Source organism: Toxotes jaculatrix, chromosome 19 (assembly GCF_017976425.1).
Source record: "Toxotes jaculatrix isolate fToxJac2 chromosome 19, fToxJac2.pri, whole genome shotgun sequence".
Taxonomy (NCBI): domain Eukaryota; kingdom Metazoa; phylum Chordata; class Actinopteri; family Toxotidae; genus Toxotes; species Toxotes jaculatrix.
Genome location: NC_054412.1, coordinates 14941965 through 14963470, shown reverse-complemented (window position 1 = coordinate 14963470; position 21506 = coordinate 14941965). Strand labels below are relative to the sequence as shown.

Sequence of the window (21506 nt, the reverse complement as noted above, 5' to 3'; positions counted from 1 at the left end):
GGCTTTGGTAAAGCTGTACCAATATATACACCTTAACACTTCAGCCAACATTAACATGCACGTCAGCCAAGAATCGTCCTCCCAAGATCCAACTTTCTGAACGTCAGTTTTCCTTGACTGAAGATGGTTTGAACTACAGGTGCAACCTCATAAAATCCATCTGCAAAGTTCATTTTTGACCTTGGAAACAACATTTGACAAAATAAGCACACCTCATGTTCCATTTGGTAGCTGCTCCAGGGGCTTTCAAGCATATCACGTGATCTCCATCGGCCTTAAAGCTCAGCTTTTAAACACAGAGGAGAAATCCACTGAGTGCTTAAAAAAAATAATTTGAAAGTGGATCTACAATTTTTATGACAAATCGAAAAAAAAAAACTTCATGAATAGGTGAAAATCATATGATATGTGATATGAAAGCGCCAGACCTGCAACTAAACGGACCTTGAGCTGCGTCTGTTTTGTCAAATACCATCAACCTGAAGCCTCCAGCTGTTAAGAGAAAATAAGCAACATAAATACTGTAAAGAAGACGCTGCAATTTTTATCTCAAGGTGTATAAAAGCATTTAAATTCAGTAGAGGCAGACATTAAAAGCCACATATGTTTCTTGAGTTCAAACAAAAAATTTAATGAGCACTAGTTGATCTCACTATCACTAGTTTGATGTTCTTTAATTAAACTGCATCGCATCCCTGTCAAACACACACCAGTAGGTGACTGCAACGTCTTTTATAAAGCTATGTGATTACACACTGACAGTCTGCAACTCAAGTCCTGGATTCTAGGTTCAGGTTTTCTTCAGTTCAATACAAAAACAGATGTACAGAAGCACTGTTTATGAGGTTAACAGTTCAGCAACCATACATCTACAACACAGCTATTGCATCATGACGGCTTCTATAGCTTTCAGTGTGTTACAGTGAGCATCTAACCACTAAGTAACACATGGTATATATATATAGCAGTTGAGCAGACATGGCACTTTCAGTCATTGGTGAGAGGAGTTCTAAAAGCCACAGATTTGGTCAGTGACCCTGCTCATTCAGAAAACTCAGCTGAGCTAGAGGTTTCAAGGTGTGTTTACTGTTGTACCTAACACATGTACTGTGAAATATCCTGAATTTATAAAATATAAGAGGCATCTTATCCTGAGTTGCAGCTCATTTTTCTTCCATTTGTAGAAAAAGGAGATCTCAAATTGTCTCAGAGATTTAAAGTCCTTCTTCAATTTCCCCGCTTCTTTTTATGCACTGTACATCTCCTTCTTTATGACAAGTACAGACTTAAACAGAGAAATCAGCAAGGGCTTTAACTCAATGATGTATTTTATGAAAAACTGCATCGCTCAAATAATTGTTCATACAGTCAGCTTATGAGGGTTTGAGGACCGTTTTTTCATTAGTCTTTAACTTTATTATCATCCTGAAGGCAATTTGGTTGGTTTGCAGTCAGGCATTTAACACATAAATCATAGGAATCCATAGATGACAATGAAAAACGACCACCTAGACGAATCTAATGAGAAAAAAATGTGTCTGCGTGTTAATAAACATTGGACATGTAGAAATATGTCTAAATACACTCATATATTGTGTAACTGAGGCTTTTACTCACTGGGTATCACAGCCACAGTGTCCCTGGCAGTCTGTCTCAGAGAGCTCAGAGCCATTTATATCTCACCGCTGGTCCATAACCGTTTCCTCTTATCTTGGCTGCTTCTCTCTATTCTCCCTCTTTTGCTTTTTTTCTTTTCTAATCCCATGATTTCTCTCCCAGGGTTTTAATTTGCTATGGGGATCAGGGGGCCAAAGGCTCCCAAATAATGTCAGAGTCCAGGGAGGGAGCAATGAGAACGTATGTGCATGATAGGGAGCGTTTGTGTGTGTGTATGTGTGCATTTTCTTGCAGTTTGTTATTTGTCTGTCGAGAAAAAATCTATGCTTCTGTACAGATTCTGTTGTAGTTTGTGAAGACAAACATTTTATGTGGCCCCAAGGGTTCTCAAAGCATATTTAAAGGGTCAGTTCACTCAAATTACTGACTTACATTTAGTGGCATCTAGACATGCAAAGTTTTGAGATATTTGTTTCTCAGATTTCCACCTCCACCCAAACACAACTGGGTCTGTGGTTCTTGCCGCACGGTCAAATAAAATCAATAAAACTCTAAAGTATCATGTCTTTCTAGAAACAGTGTCCCCACTCCTACTCAGGATAATCCACATATCTTGCTGTGAACAGTTTTTGGCAGAACAACTTTCTACGGAAGAAATAGTCCCCATGAAAACTATCCAGGGTTTGTTCTGTGGAGCTTCCCGAGTAACTGGGATATTGTCACTGGAAAGAGATGTTCCTGTTGAATTTTTTAAATGTAGTGCTCAATGCTGTGAACGGCACTCATTAAATTTCATTTCTCCCTCCATGTGTTGTATTCTAACACAAATCTAAGGGACAGATATCTCAAAATCTGGGTGAAAAAAGACAGAACTACAGCTTCTGCATGGCTAGACACAAACTGCTTCTTGTGATTTGAACTGACCCTTTAACCCTGTGAGCCCGTACGTATCATATATGATACCCACATTTCTGGGACTCATTGCATCACCATCAAGCATAAACTTTGCATTTAACCCTTTTAGATGAACTCTTATGCTCGTATACTGACTCCTGGTGGACCCCCCTCACTTTTCCAAATGTTTTGACATGTGTGATACAAACAAAAAATATAATTAGAATTTATTTTTTTAATTATTTTTTTTTTACATTTTGTCAAAGGGACAAATAAAGAGTTCATATTTGAAAAATTAGAATTTTCTGACCATTCTTTCATAGTTCAGGTCTCACAGGGTTAAACTTTGCAGCATTTGAATCTCATACATCATGATTTGATGGGTACAGGCCCACACAGAGTCCGAGCAACCAAACCTGTGCCATCAGCAAATGCAGCGATAAAGCTCTAACCAGGCTCACTCTGTCTGTTGAATATTGGATGAGAAAGAAGCAGCTTTCCAGCCTTGCAGCAGGTACAGCAGGTCAAAGTGCCAGATGTGGTATGAGCGATGCTGAGGCTGATCCATGTTCCTGTAAATGCCGCTTGCTTCAGGTCTGCATGTGAACTGCAACTCTAGGAACAGAATGAATCACGTTTTCTAGATAACTCACCCCCCCAAATGCCCTTGTTAGCTAAGCCTGACAGTAGTCACTAGTCAAAAGGTCAAGTGGCCGGAACTTTAATTTTGGCATCAGCCCCTGCAGACATTCAGACCAAGGGTTATCTAATCTGGATTTGCTGCCTCCATGTTACATTTATGAGCCGAGATAGATGTGTTTGCTGAAGATTTCACTGATAAGCTGCAGGAATATCAGAAACTCACAGTCTGATTCTCCAATGAATAGCTGCATCACACTTTCTCTCTCTCTCTCCTCTGTTCACTCGCTCTGTTTCTCCCTCCCTCCCTCAAATACAATCTCCAGAAATAAAATCGGAAGAGGATCCGCTGAAGGGCACTCTTCACATAGAGCGATTAAGACATTTCTGGCACATTCTCCTGCATCCTGCTTCTCTAGTTTGAGAGGTGAAACAGAGTAATCTCACGCTGCATTGGCTCTAAAAGACAAACCAGGCTGAATAATTACACAGAGCAGGACAATAATCAACAAAGTCCTGACATAAAAAAAAGGCAAAGCTTATAATTGTCTCTCCAAACTGCTGACAGCTTCCCCTGTCGCGATTGCCTTGCTTAATGGTTAGCGTTGAGGGCTGTGCAGCCAGAGAGAAAGATGACAAATAAATTCAATTATTGCATGAAAAAGACTCACTGTCAGTGCTGACGAGGAACAGTTGAGGAAATATTGAGGCAAAAATAAAGTTGGATGCAGCCATTTAATCGGGCATGAGCCAAAAGCAGTGGGTGGCAGACTTGAGAGGAAAGTAATCTGATGATCTTTTACGCTCTCCTTACAAGGTGTGAATCTTGTTCTCCTTTCTTTGCGGTGGTGGCGCGCTATGGCCACTCTCCAAGGAGCTGCTGGCCGGCAGAGGTGTGAATGAGTAGATGAATGTCACGCCTAAAGGCTTTCGGACCTCACAGAACAGCCTGGTTGTATTATCTCCAAAGCGTGAATGTAAGCCAAGCTATTGTGGGGGCTGGTTTAATGAAATCCAGGCATTTAAGACCACCACACAACTAGCACACAGTGTTTTATTTGGCTTCCTTTATGCTGCAGGAATGTAAAATGGTCAATAACATTTGATATCAACATTTCCTGAGTAATTTAGAGAGCAACTTAAATCCTGCTGCAACAAATGCCAAGGTTCTGATCTCAAAAAAAAAAAAAGAATCTTGTTCTAGGGAGCTTTAAACTGAGTAATCTATAACTGAAAACACCAACTCCTGTATAAGGAATGATCACACAGATAAAACGCTTGTGCAGAAATACTGGAGTGAACCTGCTGCATACTCAAAATTTTCTCAGTGGCCCCTGATGCTGCTGCTGTGCATTTGTTGCTATAGTTGTTATCTTTTCCGCCTTTAGATACTTGAACGCTTGATTACAGATGATAAAGTGGACAGAGAGAAAGACAGACTAAGAAAGATTGGAGCTACTGTTTAAGGATTCCCTCCCACAGTGTATGCACTTAAAGGTTTAACAATTGTGTGTATGCGTGTATGTGTGTGTGTGTGAGCGAGACAGAGAAACAGTGTGAGCCGAGCTGGACCCCTGCGTCTCCTAGTCATTACAGCTCATTTGTCTGAGTGCTATTCCACTTGGCTGGGTTGAGTTAACAGTTTGCCCTGGCACTCTCCACCCTCCTCTGAGCCGAGCACAGCGACACATGTGGAGAGAAGGAAACGGGAACACGGTGTATGGGTCTGTCTGCAGGCGAGTGTATATATACACACACACATATAATCTACACCAAAGAAAACTTTTCTTGTCCTTAATAGCACGCAAACACACAAATGGATGTTAACATCACTGAAATCAGAGTGCGTCTTATGACTTAAGACAAAAAGGTTTGTGAGTAAACTCTCAGCACCAGCGGCTGTTTAATCCCCCTGATCCCCTGGAAAGTCTAATGACAGCTAATCAGATGCACATCCACACTCTAATTAACCAATTAGTAGCTAATGGATCCACATACACTAGGCAAAACACCGTGGATTCATAATGAGACAGTCATAGTTTTCACTTTACCCGAGACTCTTTTCAGCTAAATGAGAAAGACAGGAGGCTGTTAACGAGAGGCATCAGCTACGTCCCTTCTGCCTTCCTCAAAAGTTCACTGCTGCAGCAGAAAACTGAGGTACTGCAAAGTAATAAAATCACATTATGTTAAAAAAAAAAGAAGAGAAACAATAAAGCCATCTGCACTCACACATTCACACAAAAACCTAAGCATACCAACCATTCTTTATATATTTTAGATTGTGCTTATGTTTGAAGATCACAGACAGCCAATTTCTGTGCTGAATATCTTTTTAGCCCCCCAATTAGCATCTAATAAAATTAATGGGCACAGCATCCACTTGATTAAATGCTCCAGAATGCGAAATAGGTGCAAAGAAAGACAGAGGACTGTCTCATTTTCAGTCAATGAGGAGGCCCAAAAAGAAACTTTTATGTCATGGTGGTTATTCAGACTTTTATGACTCTTGCCTTGTCGTAATTCTGAGAGAAAAACAGCTTTGTCCAAACATTGTTCAGCACTGTTGTACATTAATATATATTTTTAAACTAGTTCCATTAACTTTGCACAGGAGCACATCGAGCGAAAACGATGTGGTGACATGCCAGGACCTGTCAGAGTGACTGATATAAAAATTAACTATCAATAAAAACTGGGCAATTAAGTAAAGAAAGAAATTACAACAATGTAGCACAGCAGGATTCTATATAAAGAAAAACCTGGGTAAACAAGACAATTAACGGGTGTGTGGAAACCATCTGGCTGCTTCTATTCAGCTCCAATAGAAATAACTTTTTTAGAGCTTACAGCTAATGGAGCAACAACTCATTAAATGTTGGTCTTTTTGTTAAACTCTAAAAATTTCCTGCCATTTCATCTTATGAACATGTTGCAGAGTGTATATTCATAGACCATTAATATTCATATTAATGGTTTTCTCATCCTTGACATGATATATGAGCTTAATATGGAAAAAATATGGAACTGGTAAATAAAGTATGGAAGAGACTTTGCAAGCACATTTTACTCTACATTAATGACGGATAAAAGGACTATGTGTAACTCACTGGTTTGGTTTTACATCCCATAACTTTGCTGCTAAATTCACTCCCACTGCTCTTTCATCAGTTTTGTTTCCAGCAGTAGCAGGGAAATGTTTGCAGCCAAAAAGCACCATACACCCACCCGGTCTAAGTTAGCGACCAGTTAGTAACAAAGTATTAACAAAACATTTAGCAGATATTTCCCTCCGGAGCTGGTAAAGACAAAACAGAGTTAAAGGGAGAGTGAATATTGGACGTACAGTATATTACTCAGTTGGCTCATGACTCAAATTAATGCTAATGTTGCTCTTGGTCTGCATGATGTGTGAATTAGACACTAATAGATTACACATTTGCTATGACAACTTTAGCTATTAATATGTTGTATATGTTGGACGTTATGTAAAAGGAACTTGCAATACAGGGATTTATAAATCACATAGCGTGGCTTTGTCTGAAGGTAACAAAATCCACCAACCAGCACCTCAACACAAAAACCAAAGCAAACAAAACAACAAGTGTATTTCCTAAAATGTTAACTATTGCTTTCATAACCAAATTAATGATCCAAATATTTTAAAAGAATTGGCTGATATATCACTATTGATTTTTTACTCTCAAACACTGACATTGACTTCAATAGTCCAGTATTGGCTGGTCTCTACTAATGCATGATAAAGGAACTCATCCACTGTGAGTGTAACGTCTCTCATCAGATTAACAGATTTAAGTCTAACTGTGAAAGGGTGTTAATTAAAAATCTGTCTCAAGAGTGAACTAAGTTTCTAGGCTAAAAAAAAAAAAAAAATCTGTAATTCAAGTCATATGCACCACCAGTAAAAAGATTTAATGTTTGAGGCACTCAGACATGTGTCCACACATACACACAAGGTACGAGCACAAACACACCCACCATAATACACCCACATATGCACGCAACTCACAAGTTCACAGATTGACTGCGCTCAGCAAGAAGGGCTTCACGGATGGCAGTTTTCCTTTCTTTTTCCGCCTGACAGACTTATCAACTGAGCTCAGGTGGTGCCCCATCTGCTTGCGCACATTTAAAATACACACAAACACACACACACGCCCACACACTCACTTACTGCTTACACAAGTAGACACATGCTCAAGGAATAAACTCAATCAAATGTCTGCCCTTCAAATTTCATTTCTGATCCCCCTGGCTCCTCCGCTCCCTCCCTCTCCCTGACCACATCCTGACCTCTCCTCCTGTTGTCCCACATCCCTTCACTTTCTTGTCCTCTGTGTGGCAACCACACTCTCCAACAACCTCAAGCTCTCCTTCCAGTCTTGATCTAATCTCACCGTCCTCCATGTCCACGTGCTAGGCCCCTATGTCTACCCTGCAATCCCAATGACCATGCACCCCGCTGTGCAGATCCCACCCTGTCCAATGCAGCAGATGGCTGAGCAATACAAGCGTGCACACAAACAATTACAACCACCAACACACACGCATGCTCAGCCATAAAAAAACAAAAATGCACTGGGGCTTACAAGAATACACACAACTACAAAAAATGTCAGGGTACATTCGTATTTATCTGTACAACAAGTACAGCACGTCAGAACGCAGACTTTCACCCTATACCTTTTGAAACCGACACACAAACACACTGATAAAACATTCAGCCCAGTTAGTCAGTCATAATAAGAACTTCAGCTTCAGAGGAGTTCAAAACTTGATCGGGAAAACTTACATATATTTCTCATTCTCTGAGCCATCGGGGTATAATGCATCATGAATGTATTCATCCCGGCAGCATTTATGCATTTATATAATTCTGTTGTACAGAGCCACTAGCTGCTGTGAATCAATACACACTTCAGCCTGCATAATGGGGCTGTAGGATGCATAAGATATGCACATACCAAACACTATAAAATGAGCCTTGACAGAAAATGCTTCAAGAAACTGCTGAGAACAAAGAGAAACTACTGGATCGAGGATGAGTAATGGGATGATGCCGTGTGCATATAATACCACAAATGTCTATTCTCGAGAGGCAAATGATTCTTCGTAAAGCCTCCTGCGACTGCATTACAGGCAATTAAAGATGCAAAAATACAGTGGTAACCCAACGCAATTCCCCCTCTGTTTGTTTACCGGCAAATAAACACGCTGGCTGGACAACGGAGTTGGCTGGTAAACTGACCTCTCCATAAAGTGCCATTTGTTAGGCAATTATCTTTATTCTACCAAGCAGAAAATAACTTGTGCTGAATGGTAAGGTGTGCTGGTGCGAAGCTCATAATACCATGCAGACACTATAATTAGGCAGCTCTTTACAGGGGGAAGGAGTAGGGTCCTGGCCGACCTGAGGGAAAAATCTAACAGCCAAAAGCAATTTGCAGGCGCCTTCCAATTCCCACGAATGATTCTTTGATTTTAACGATGTAAACAAGAATGGCTTGGATGTCCGTGGCAGTCGGAAAAGGCGATGGTTGGCTGGTTGCTTAGAAAGCGAGGACGGATCTGACTGCGCCTAGCTGGTGTTAAAAAGTTGTTTAGAGATGGTTATGTACCAGGTTGGCGGTAAAAGAGCTCGGGTTTAGTAGCCCACAAAACACTGGGAAGTTGTTGTGGTTGGCAACTTTCTACTTTTCATGGTAACCTCAACCGGGCTCGGCTCCAGTAGTCATTTGTTTGATTGTGGAAAGAAAAACCGGTCATTTGGAAATATGACGTGTTATCCTCGTGAACATTTAAGTATTTAAGTACGGTAATTGTGCGGAAAATATGGAGATCTAAATCAATGCTTTCCAGTTGTTGGCTAAAATCAATATAATGCAACGGCAAGTCAGGATCTCCTCATGGAGACCTGAACTGTGTCACCTAGTTGAATAAAATATGAATAGTGGATGGTTGTTTATAGGTGCAAAAATGCTGTCAATGATTTCTGGGTCAGTTACACCGGTAGGTGGCAGATCATGTCCCTGTCACCTTGTTCTTATGTCTCCCAGGACAAAAATGATGCAGTTTAACTCGGCTTATATGTGCAAATGTGTTTTTTACCAGCAGAAAGTCTTGGCCGGGTCCTGGGCGTCTGCATCTCTTGCCGTGCGTGGGGCAGCATGTGGTAACGCTTGGCTTCGTTGACCAGGTCCCGACACGCCTCCGACGATTTGATCAGCTCCTCGTTGTCCACCACGTTCAGGAGATAGGACGGGTGGATGAAGGGAAGACGCACCACAGCCAACAGCTCTGACAAATGCTGAGAAGACAGATAGAGAGGAGGAAAAGAAAAAGAGAACAATTAGATGTCGGAGGCAGCGATCACAAAGTATTGCTTAAATAACAGAGGTAAAAAAAAAAGAAACAAAAGCAAACACTAATAAAACAGTGTTGGCAGACATCTGAACTAATTTAGACTGAGTGAAACTGCCAGGGATGATCAAAGAAATTTTATATGAACAACATTAAACAAATACCAGATAAAAACACTGGATCATCAGTCAGTGAACACAGACGCTAACATTTTGCTCACAGCTGGATTAACTCCCAACCTCATTATAACTGTGTTTTTTTTCTGTACAAATAACCTTTTTTTATACTTTAAAAGAAGATAAAAAAAAATGTATCATATAATATCTCATATCATACTTGATAAAAGCCTGGGCTGTTAGAGTGAGGAAGCCTTTTTGTAGCAAGACCATTAGATCAGTTACTGTCAGTGTCAGGCCCTCAAAGCTTCAGTTCAACACCCCGCATGTGTCGGTTTTCTATTTCTGTACTACAGGACAAAATGCTCTGACAAGGATAGATGAAAATGAGAAAATATCCTCCAAAATCCACACTTTTTTTATTTAATGTTTGCACCACAAAAGGTGTATTCACTCGTACATTCCAAAAGCAACTTCAGAGGCTTCTAATTCTGCCCTTAAAAGTTTTTCATCAATGAATAAGAAGATAGAAATAACATTTGGCAGAAGTTTTCAGGAAGATCTGTTCACCATCCCACTTTTATATGTGCATTTGGTTACGCCGCGAGAGTCGAAATGAGGCAGCAGGGGGGTATCTTACCGCTCCCGCCTTCTGCATCTGAGTTTTTCCAGCGGCTAATGTTCTTCTACAGCTAAATTAAGACCCATTTCTGGTTAATAATAACCCATTTAAGCCAAGAGACAATCCAAAGCAAGACGCTCCACCACCAGATAAAGTTGAACCTTTAAACAAAAAATATAAAGCCTTATTATACACAATTATGGCTTTAAAGTGACACCTTTTCCTTTAAGGAGTCTTTTAGGCTTTGAACCCGAACGATGAAACTCCTCAACCATAGCAACACAAATATTTATGTTTGTGTGCTTGTTTGTACTATCACTGGGTGTGCATACATTTACCTTTTACATGTGCTTATACTGTATAGGTGTTCAGACATAGAGGCAGAACAGACTGTTGCCATGGCAACCTTGTCTATAGCTCTTGGTGCTCTGTGTGTGTGTGTTTTTGTTTTTCCCAGTGAATGTAAGTGTATCTATGCTGGTCTGTGCCCCCATGGGAGTCTCATCTATGTCGACAATAAAAGCTGTAAACAAGCGTGGACAGAGCGACAGAGAGCCGGACAGAGATTGACCCTGTTGACCCTTTGGCTCAGAGTGACACAACCGAGCCACGAGGGGAGAGCGACAAAATAACAGACTCAGAGAAACATCATTCAGGGGAGAACAAATAATAAGCTGACACTATTCCTAAGCATCTCCCTCTCCCACCTGAGGCCGTTTTTTTTTTCACTCTGGCACGTGTCCCATTTGTTCTCTGCCGATGACCTGGGCGCATCGGACCATAAAGGAGCAAATAAAGACAGCGGAAGATAACAGGAGAGGGACAAAGAGGAGGAGAAGAGAGACGGGCTTGAGCAGGAAGGGACAGAACAGCAGAGAGGAGAGGACATACGAGAAGAAAAGCAAACTGAAGTCAACTGAAGAGAAGATGGGAGAGAGGATGTGACGGCTCAGCGCCAGTCAGAGAAATCTGCTGATGACACTTCCTCTCTGTGAGCGAGCTCGGAGTGAAACAGCATCCTGCTGATGGGACTGTCTGCTTCACCTCCTCCACGAACGCACACAGCCTACCCAACAGTTTATCAAACAAACTGCTCAATAACCACATAAACACTGGCAGTCGCTCCCAGCACCTCAGCTCAGACACAGCAAGAAGGTAAAGTCAAAGCAAGCTACTTAGCATACAGAGATATCCTTAAGGGAATAATCACAAGCTCAGGAGAAGCTACTACTTCCAATTAAAGTGCTTCCATAGTGGGAGATTTGCCCCAGTAATTACTGAGTCATGTCACACTCAAATGGAGGTGACTTAAGCTTCAGGCTTACTGCTCTGCTTTTATATTACAAGCTACTTTTCTCCAGGTCTGCCACAGCCTCACCTACTTGGGTCCTGTGACATGTTATTAATGCCAGTAATCGGATGTGGACAAATTTTTAAAAGCACATATCTGACAGTAAAGCCCTTTTAGACAAATATCCTTCAAATCAGTACAAACGCAGTGAAAAAAGAAACTCCATTTTGTTTTTATTTAAAGCTGATTTTGGCTCATGAGATCATACATGAGCATCACCAGGTCATCTGAAATAGGTCTACAACTGACCGTTCTGACCCTCAGAGCTAAATTAAAGCTGTATATGGGGCATTTTCACCCAGGTGGTGCCCTTAATGGCATGGCAGAAATAAATGTACGCAAATGTCTAGGAGTGCATGATGAAAACTTGCTGCTACTTTGAACAGCAGGTGGAGGAGCGAGAAGGCGCTGGGCATGATTTCTGTTTGTGGTCCTTTCTGGTGTGGAGTTTTCATGTTGCATGAGTTTCACCCAAATATTCTGGTCTCCTATACAGTCAAAAAACACGCAGCTCAGGTGAGCTGGATACTCTTCAGTTACCTGTAACTATGAATGTTTCTCTGTGTATAATTGTGCATCACACTCACAACCTTTCCCAAGAGTTTCCCTGCCTCTTGTGCAGTGCACCGTGGGACAGATATCACCGTCCTTGTATGGGAATAAGGGGTGAAACAAGCTGCTTTCAGAATTCAAAGGGTAGATGAACTCTGAGCGCAACCAGTCAGCAGGTCGAGAGTTCAAGGAAATGATGGATAGACTAAGCTGTGTTAGAGCTCCGCGCACACGCTCTCATTAGCAGTATTGTCTCGGCGCACTGGGAAAACCACACCCACATCAGTGCTCGGTCGCACACGCACACACATGCAAAGTTAAGTTTCCTTTACCTTTGGAAGGTGAGGTAAAGAAAAACAAAAGCATTCGACTGTACCATCTGCGATTCTTAGCTACACACAAACCCACATCTGCTGTAGCCTGTCTTCACTTGCCAAACATCTTTAAAATGGCAGTAAAACCAGCTCAAAGAGAGAACATCTGGTCTGTGCAAAAAAAGTAAGGACCGCTACCACATAAATATCCACCCAAAACACTCCCACACATATACAGATATTTGCACATGTGAGTATAAAAAGCAAACGACGGATAGAGAGGTAGATTGTATTTTATTATAATCATGTGTTGTTTGTGGTCATCATTGTTAATCTGGTTTGTGTGTTCAGTCCAAAGGCTGATTAGACTGTAAATCTTGCTGAAAAGATTAAGGCAATGTAAAGTTACTAAGGCTGATCTCTGATTACATAAACATCCATGGATTCAACGGTGGGATATCCCCCATGTGTATGTGTGTGTGTGTGGATGTATAGTATGGTGGAGAGTGGTGGGATAATGCCTGGCTGTTTTTCTCTCTCATCTCTCTCTCACTGTCCCTCTATTTCTGGAAAAAAAAAAAATTACTCTTCCTCTCTAGTTCTAACTAACTCACCATCTCTCCCACTTCTTTTTCACTTTCTGTCTCTCCACCTCCATTCCCGCTCCTCGCTCTTCCTCCCACACATGCATATATCGGCATGGAAATGAGGGAGAGTTGCACACTTGCTGCTAATATTCAAATCTAAAGTGTCAGACCCAACAAAAAAAGGAGTCCTGATTCGTGCCAGCCATTGAAACTACTCAAGCGGGAATTATTGCAGATACTGTTTACTCAAGGTTCTTTTTTTTTAATCTTTAGAAACAGTGTTTTTAAAAGAAAGACAAGAAAGTTTTATTGTCACCTTGATAATGTTACGCCGCCCCTAGACTTTTTTTAAAATGTTTTCTTGTATTTTTAGTTTCTTGGCACCGCAGTGTGTTCTGCCACACCTTGTGGTCACTGACTCACTCGTGGACATTAAACTGACGGTTAGTGCAGCCATCAGTGGTGGCAGCACCTTATCTAATCACCTCCTTTTATGCAAATCTAGCTCAAATGTAGTTCAGCCAACCAGAGAGCAGTTACACAGCAGTCACACGTTATATACACCAGTACAGGGACACTGTAGGCTGTTTCATACCTCTTACAGTTTTTAATCGCTGTCTTTAATTACCATGTTGTTTTCTTTTAAATCGCTCGCCACTGAGTAAATACACTAAAATCATTCATTTGGGGGAGGATTAATTCCATATTTGCTTTGCACAGCTGTTAAATGCCACTGTTTACCTGTGCCTCTCTGCTACAAATCTGTTTATGGATTATAGGTGTGAAAAGGCAAAGGCTCCATTGTTATGTAACAGGTGAGCTCGTGAGCTGTGGTATAGCTGCAAGGCTCCAGGGATGACGGTCTGTCAGTCAAGTGATCAGTCAACCACTCTGGTCCAAGCTCAAATATTTCAACAACTGCCAACTTTGGCAATCCCCTGACTTTTCATCTAGCAACACTGCCAAGTCAAATTTTCACTTTGTGTAATGCTTTGGTTTATGACTAAATACTTGCAAAACTAATGACATTCCCCATCAGCCTCAGCTGTACTTTGTGTTTTGTGCTAATTAGCAAATGTTGGCATGCTATCATGCTAAATCAACCCTCTATTGAAAGTGCAACTGACAGCTAATGTTTTCAAAGTGTGGTTTTGGGTTGAACTTTCATTAAAAGACGTATGTTTTTCTTGCCAACTTATTATCACAGCTGCACCATGACTATACTTTACTCAACTGCCTTTGTGGAGATACTATGTTAATAATAAACAACCAACTTTAAACGGTTTAGCCCTTTCATTGTCTCATCTTCTCCATCTGTCTCAGCGTCCCTTTTTCTATCAAAACCCAAGCTGCCAAAATTCTCTCACCCATTATGTCTGTGGATGAAATCTCTTTTTGTGGCAGATATAGTCATAGCACAATACAATAATCGACATTACAATAATATTGCCAACACACACCTTCAAGGTGAACTGAGGCTTAATTCTTTTCAGTAAGGAAAATGAAATGACTAAAGATTTCTTACATGCCTGAAACTGGGTTGAAGGCAGATTTTTCTGTGTCTCAAAAGCTAATCTGAAAGGCAAGCAAAAAGACTGATATTTAGCTCAACTTGAGAGTGAGGGTTGAAACTTGGTCGTGAGTTGCCAGAAAGTACAGTCACAGAACAAGTACGCAGCATGCTTTCATGTACACTCCAAATAACAGGTACACATCGAGGGCCCATAAAAACTTTTTTTGACAGGCCAATGATGCGGCAGCCCACTGGACTTTGTACTGGTTTGCCTGATGGCCAGTCCGATTATGGCAGCAGGGAAGGGAAGGAGGGACCAAAGAATACATTTCCATGTTTCCTACTCTAGGGACAGACACCCCAGCCTCTGGTAATATGCTGCCCCCTATTTGTCTGGAGTATGAATTTAACAGTTGGCAATTTCTTCCACATTGTCACTTTAGGTCTGATAAATATTGATGGAAGCAAAGGCATGAAGGCTTTTACCATCCTCTCTGGAAGCATGGTGAGTGAAGAGCACATGCTCTGGATACATGCCATAAGAATTCTGTGTTAAAAGGGTTACAGTGTTATATATCTATATGTGTGCATGCATGTGACATGAAGCACGTAAATGAGAATACTCACAACACTCAAACCAATTAGTAACATGTCTACACTCAGCAGATGAGAGCGGGCGGCTTATATCTGACTCCATTTCTCTCCATCTCCTGCAAGCTCTCAAGCAGTCCCTCTCTCATGCACAGGCACGCAGAGTGAATGTGAGCGCTGTCCCTCCAGACGAATGGTGTGACCTGTCATTTTCATTTCCTCGCCTACTCATCCAAGCAATCCATGTACACTTTTAACATCTAATGGATTCAAATCATAACAGCTACTGTGCCGACTGAGAGATACTGAACCTACTGTGCATTTAAAGCAAACACAGCTTGGTCTTTTCACATCCTTAATAAGGAGTTCAGTGTTTTTTTTAAACACCTGAAACATATCAAAAGTATCCGCAGGAGTATGAGGACATATGGAGATATTACTTTTGGCTGGACCGCCCACACACACCTTTTTTTTTTCCCCCTTTTCCATTCTCCCTGGACAACGAGCATTAAGAGGAGTCCATATGCTTATCCACTTATATTCTGATATGCAACCCAGATAAGACCTTGTGACTTCACCTCTCTAATGACTTCTATCTTGAACACTGACCCAGTACACAAACACACCATGCTAACATTCTCAGTGCTGGTGGATGCACATGCCTTGCAGCCCTGTCAGAATGCATTTACTGCTAAACTTGCAGGGAGAATTATTCTGCTCAGCCCAGCTCAAAAAAAAAAAAAAGTCACTTTTTTCTTATTAACACACACACATATGTGCACACAAACTCTGGCAGGTGGACCAAGGATGAGACTGAGTTGAGCCTGCTGAAAGGCAGGGATAATGTGTCTAACAGGGAGCCTCTCAGATCTGTCAGAGGCAGCAGAGAAACAGCCAGGAGGCCGCCATCCGCTAACACAGATGACAAATGTCCACTGAGCATTTCCCATTCCACTACTGTCAGCGAGGACTAACGCCTCTTACTGTATGTATGTCTGTGTGTGTGTGCGCAAAGTGATTCAGTGCCATGGCGGCATCAAATAAATGACACATGAACGGTCATATCTATTTGCTTTGCTCTGAGCAGATAGGAGTATGTGTCTGCTTTAGTGTGAAAAATAGACAACCCACTGCTTAAATCGCAGCCCTGAATGAAAAAAAAAAAAAAAAAAAAAAATCACACGTACTCACTCACTGACTCACAAGTGTGTGCTCAATAGAGCGTGTGCCCATGTTTAGCCTCACAGCACTAACAAACCCACTCAGATGAAATGACCACAGCTCAGTGTCCTTTTGAGTGTGTGCAGGTTTCTGTGTGAAAACACATGCACGTGCGTTTTCTTCTGGTAACACATTATGGACGAGTAAAATATGCTCTTGCAAATGCCACCTCGTTTGGGTTCAAGAGATGCTTTGCTGAGCGCGTTTGTGCGTTTTCTGCGACTGCGTGTCTGTGTGTGCACGGCCGCCAGAAGGATGGAAGGGGGGATGGAGAGAGATGTAGCGGTCGACAGACGCTGACTGCTGCCCTGAGCAACTACTGACAGGTGCAATGTGTTCTCCTCTGAGGCCTATTTCAGCATGATTTCATTCCAAAAAAAAAAAAAAAAGTAATTTAAAATATATTCGTATGAAAGAGCGCTTGTTGTATATTAACATAAAACTTTCTGGCTTGTTTCTCAACTCACGGAATTTTCTGACATCAAGTGGTATCTAGTAACTTCTGTATTTCCCCTTCAGATGATATCGTGAAGTTCATTTTTATTATTCCCCGTGAATTTTGGGAAAACAGAGAAGATTGCTTCCTTTGAACAGACAGTGTAATTTGTTTGTTCTCTATGCACTGTATCGCTCATGCAACTCTTTTGTGTTTATAAGAGATCCCAGGGGAAATGAGACGCCTTTGACTCGCTCTGGATATGCAGCCGCCGTGGTTGAGTAGTTGCGGTTCAAATGGCTGCACACATCAGGACTGAGCGCGCTCTGGGATGACAAAGGACACAGATGAGAGTGGAGGTCCAGAGTTCACTGGCTTGCATCGGATCCCGTCCACTCTCTAATACACAAGTAGTACTTGCGTTGAGATACAAGCGATTCCCAGTCTTGTGTGAACGTTTTGAGTACAGGACTGAAATATGAACAGTGACATCCTGTGCATTTTATGTAAATCCCAAATGTGTGTGTGGTTGTGCAAGTAGGAATGCGTGCATGCAAGGTGGAGAGGAAGAGACAAAGAGGACGGGAGGCAGTGAGGCGGGAAGAAAAAGCAAAGATTGCTCACTGCATCAATCTCCATTGCCTGGCTATGTCTCCTCAAGAGTGCGTATTTGTCACAGATCATGCTGGGGGTGGCATGCGTCGTGTTCATTTCAGCTCACTCTACAATAGTTTCAGTTTCCTCTTCAAGGATGCTTGTTTTGACATGAACGCTCCACGTCTCAAAAAAACAAAAAAACAAAAAAACACACACACAATTAACCTTTTCTTAAGGGGTGTAAATGAAAAGCTTCTCTTTTGAACTTGGAGCTTAAAAAGAGAATCACTAAATTAAAAGTGACGCTTGTGGTGAAAGGGTCATTTGTAGTTTTGAAGGTAAATGAATCGTAAAACGGGGAGGGAAACTCAGTTTATATCCCTTCACAGCCTCAAAGCCTTTTTGTTCTTTGATAATTTTATTCTCTAACTACATAATGATAGCATCATTTGTTCTGGGAAAATGATTTTTTTTTTCCTTAATGAGTGCTGGAGGAAAAAAAAAGAATCACATCGCCACATTACCAGACTCAATTGTATAAAATCCCCCAAATAATAACTAGAAAGTTATAAGCATATGAAGTAATACCTTTAACTGTATTAATTTGGCTGGGGAACAGCAAATGTCAGGGCAGGCCATTGTTATTTCTGATGAGTGGACAGTGGGTCCTTGCTAATGGCAGGGCTGGCCTTTTTTATCACGAAAATACACCATTAACTCTCCTTTTTAGCTGTTACATTAGTTGGCCACTTTCCAAAGAGCCAATTAATCAGCCTCTTTTGTCAGGTTGAGTCACCTGGCAAGATAGGATCCTTTATGAAATATGTTGAAGTGAGGCGTAATGGAGGTCCTATTCAGGGATTTGGCAGAGACTGGCCTGTTATAATTGGAGCCATGTGTCGGTGGTGTTCCGACAAAAGACTGCTGGGTGAAAGGAAGGACAGGTCTCTCTCTGTCAGCACCTTCAGAGAGAAAACATGATGCAGGATGCTGTTTTTCCAACCTCTTGTTTATATAACTAATGAACCAGTGCCTTGAGGACTAAACGAGGAGGCAGATCTTAGATGTTCAGTGCAGGATAAATTTCAACGTTTAGGCGCATGTGTACATTAATATATGCATCATTAATTCTAGGGCTGCAACAAATGACTGTTTTCATCATTGAAAGCATCGTGTTAATCTGTCAATTCTTGTTTGATTAATGATCAGTCAGTAAAATGACAGAAAGCTGTGAAAATGTTTCCCCACCAAGCATTCACCATTTTCTCTAAAATGCAAAAACAGATGTATAGAGAAGCTTACAGGGAGGCACACCTTCAACGATACTCAATCAAAGGAAACTGTAACAGCTCTCTTCTTTCATTCATGGGCTTGGTGTCTCATAGCAAACCATTATTAAATGGTTTCAAATGCTCTCCCTCTGTCTCTAAGCGATGTCCGGGCCCCGTTTCCCGGTGCCATCGGATGTTAGTGACAGCATAGCGAAGGGAGAAAATTGCATATTATTTACCCAGCGCCTTCAATATGCCACTTTTCCACTCTATAGCCTGCAGCTTACAACCCACAGCACATGCACGGACACACAAACGTACAAAGACACACACAGCACGCACGGCCAGATGAATGCAAACACACACAAACTTAGCTCAAGGCTTTTCCTCCCTCTTGCCTTGAGTTTTTCAGCAGTGCTGTGACATTCTGCCCTGACATGCCATTAAAAAGTGTCACAGGTTCTCGGGGAGTGATTTCCGCTGCTCTCTACCTCCAAACGGGCAGATGGGACAGAGGCGAGGGAGGGTGGGAATGATGAGCTGGTGCTGGACCATGCATGTAAACTTATCCCTCAGGTTCGCATAACCTTCTCCTATGGCGTTGATGGAAGCAGTCTATTCTCTCTCTGCTCTCCTCCTCTCCCCTTCTCTCCGCTGGCACAAGGCCTTTGCTAGTTGTTTTTTCGGTCACACATGGGCAGGAGATTTGAGCTTGACCGAGAGCTCAATCACATCTCCGCTCCCTGGATGTCATGGCTCTGCGCGGAGGCACAAACCGTTGGATATCAGATTAGAACACAGGGGCTCTTTTTCCATTCCACTTTCTTCACTTCTCACCATCTCTTTTTCTTTTCTCAATCACTCCTCGGCCATTTCTGTCTGTCTCGCTCGGCTTCTTTCTCTGGCTCCATCCTTCTACCCGCCCCTCCTTCTTTCCTCCCTCTTTCTTCTGAGACAGGGTGACCCGGGTGTCTCTTCTCAGGAACCAGTGCTGTGGGTTGTTCAGACAACCGGGAAAATGTTCCATTTCTTTTTTCTTCTACTTCATCTGAGTAACTCACCTCTGCACCTCTCCATTAGAGTGTGAGATTGCAGGAGTCCTTCGAACTGAGCTGGCTGGAGGTCTTCGACGCAGATGACAGGGATCGTATGTTCTCCTAAAAACTGCGCATCGGCTTCTTGTGGCTCTTTGTGAATTTGCAGGACCACCGAGTCAAATTTTCCCATCAGTCACCACACAAATTCCAATTTTAGTGGATTTATCAGCAGGAGAGTTTGATACCCATGTTGAAAAACTTGTTCCATCCTGTTTCTTTCTCATTTCAGTCCCAGAATCTATATGAATAACTCTGTTTTATTATGTTTTTGAAAAGCATCACCATCTGCTTTGTATGTCCTTAGGCTTTGTATGGAACTTAATACTCAGGCCTGATAGATTTCACCATAATCTCAGAGTGCCATATATCAAAGGATAAATGCTAAATGTTTAATCCAAAAGGTGAAAAATTCAAATATTGACGTATGTGCCTCATAAAAGTAGATGCCAATAAAGTAACATTGATTTCAGAGGTCTGCGTCGAATCTGATTCCGCTGATAAAAGGCTGTTCCCCCCACTTGCTGGCTGATGAGAAGACATTACCGTGAGTTGAATGACTCTTGCAGTGATGGACTGGTGTAATTTATCTGATAATAATCTCACCTCCATTTTTAAACAGCTATAAAAAAAATACTTTAAAATAATCAGCTCTAAATTCATGGTTTTTGTGACTGAATTCATAAAAGTCTCATGACCTGAGGTTCTTACCCGCCTGATGGATACCTGTCTACACTGTAGTCTATTTACCTTTTTATGAACGTCAGCTAGAGTTGACACTCCGACCTTGAGGCTTATTGATTCCACGTTTGTTAAAATTTGACCCGCTGCACCTCATTGTCAATACCTATCTAGGGGGATATAACCTTTGATTATGATTAACAGTCTCCAGGAATAAATCAAACACCTGTTTGACGTACGGAAAAAGGACTGTGGCTGTCTGTGTTTTTGTTGGTTTTTCCACGCAGTACAGTGTCTCACAAACAAATGAAGTATAACTAAGAATAGAGCGCGTTCTGAGGGCAAAGCACTCCTGGGACTGTGAACAACTGCTGTGTTAGGCTGCATCTGAAGCACAGAGTTGATGAACACTACCAAGAGAAAATGAGGAGTCACTTGTCTGGTTTTTCATGCTGTGTAGCTGTCGGAGCAGATGGGGGGGGGTCGATATGACAACTACACTAATACGGCTCTACAGACATACAGTATCTGTACTGTCAGTGGTAACAAGGGCTTTATCTCACTTTTTCGGTCTCATGATGCACATACAGTGTGTGTTAAAAACACACTGTTGCGTACAACGAGCAGAACAGACACACACTTCCCTAATACACTCATGAGCTCTTTTTTTTTTACCTGCACTCTGGAGCTGGGGTCTTGTTTGATCCATTTGATGACCGTCTCATAGACCAGCTCCTCAGCCTTTGTGTTTAGACTATCGTTGGACAGATAGGCCACCAGGTCCTCCTTGGAAACGCTAAGAATCTCCTCCTGCCCAGCCACCTGAAAGGATATGGAGGGCAAAATCATCAGCAAGTTCATTTGTGGAGTCTGACTTGCTACTTTGCTAACATGACTCCTCATATTTCCTTTTTTTCACTACACTGTAGGACTTAAAGGAATAGTTCAACATTTTCATAGGTATGCTGATTTTCTGTCTTTCTGAGAGTTTGATGAGAACATCGATGACGCTTTTACACTGCTTCAGTA

General features: G+C 41.8%; 1 protein-coding gene across 1 annotated transcript in view; it reads right to left on the bottom strand.

Annotated features, from left to right (window-relative positions):
* Positions 1–21506, bottom strand: part of LOC121199190 (kelch-like protein 29) — a 231092-nt gene that overhangs the window by 63889 nt on the left and 145697 nt on the right. The window contains exons 9-10 of the mRNA XM_041063665.1: positions 21153–21299; positions 9280–9478 (exon numbers count right to left, since the gene is read on the bottom strand). Of these exons, the coding sequence (XP_040919599.1) occupies positions 9280–9478; positions 21153–21299 (346 nt within the window). The remainder of the gene's footprint in view (positions 1–9279; positions 9479–21152; positions 21300–21506) is intronic.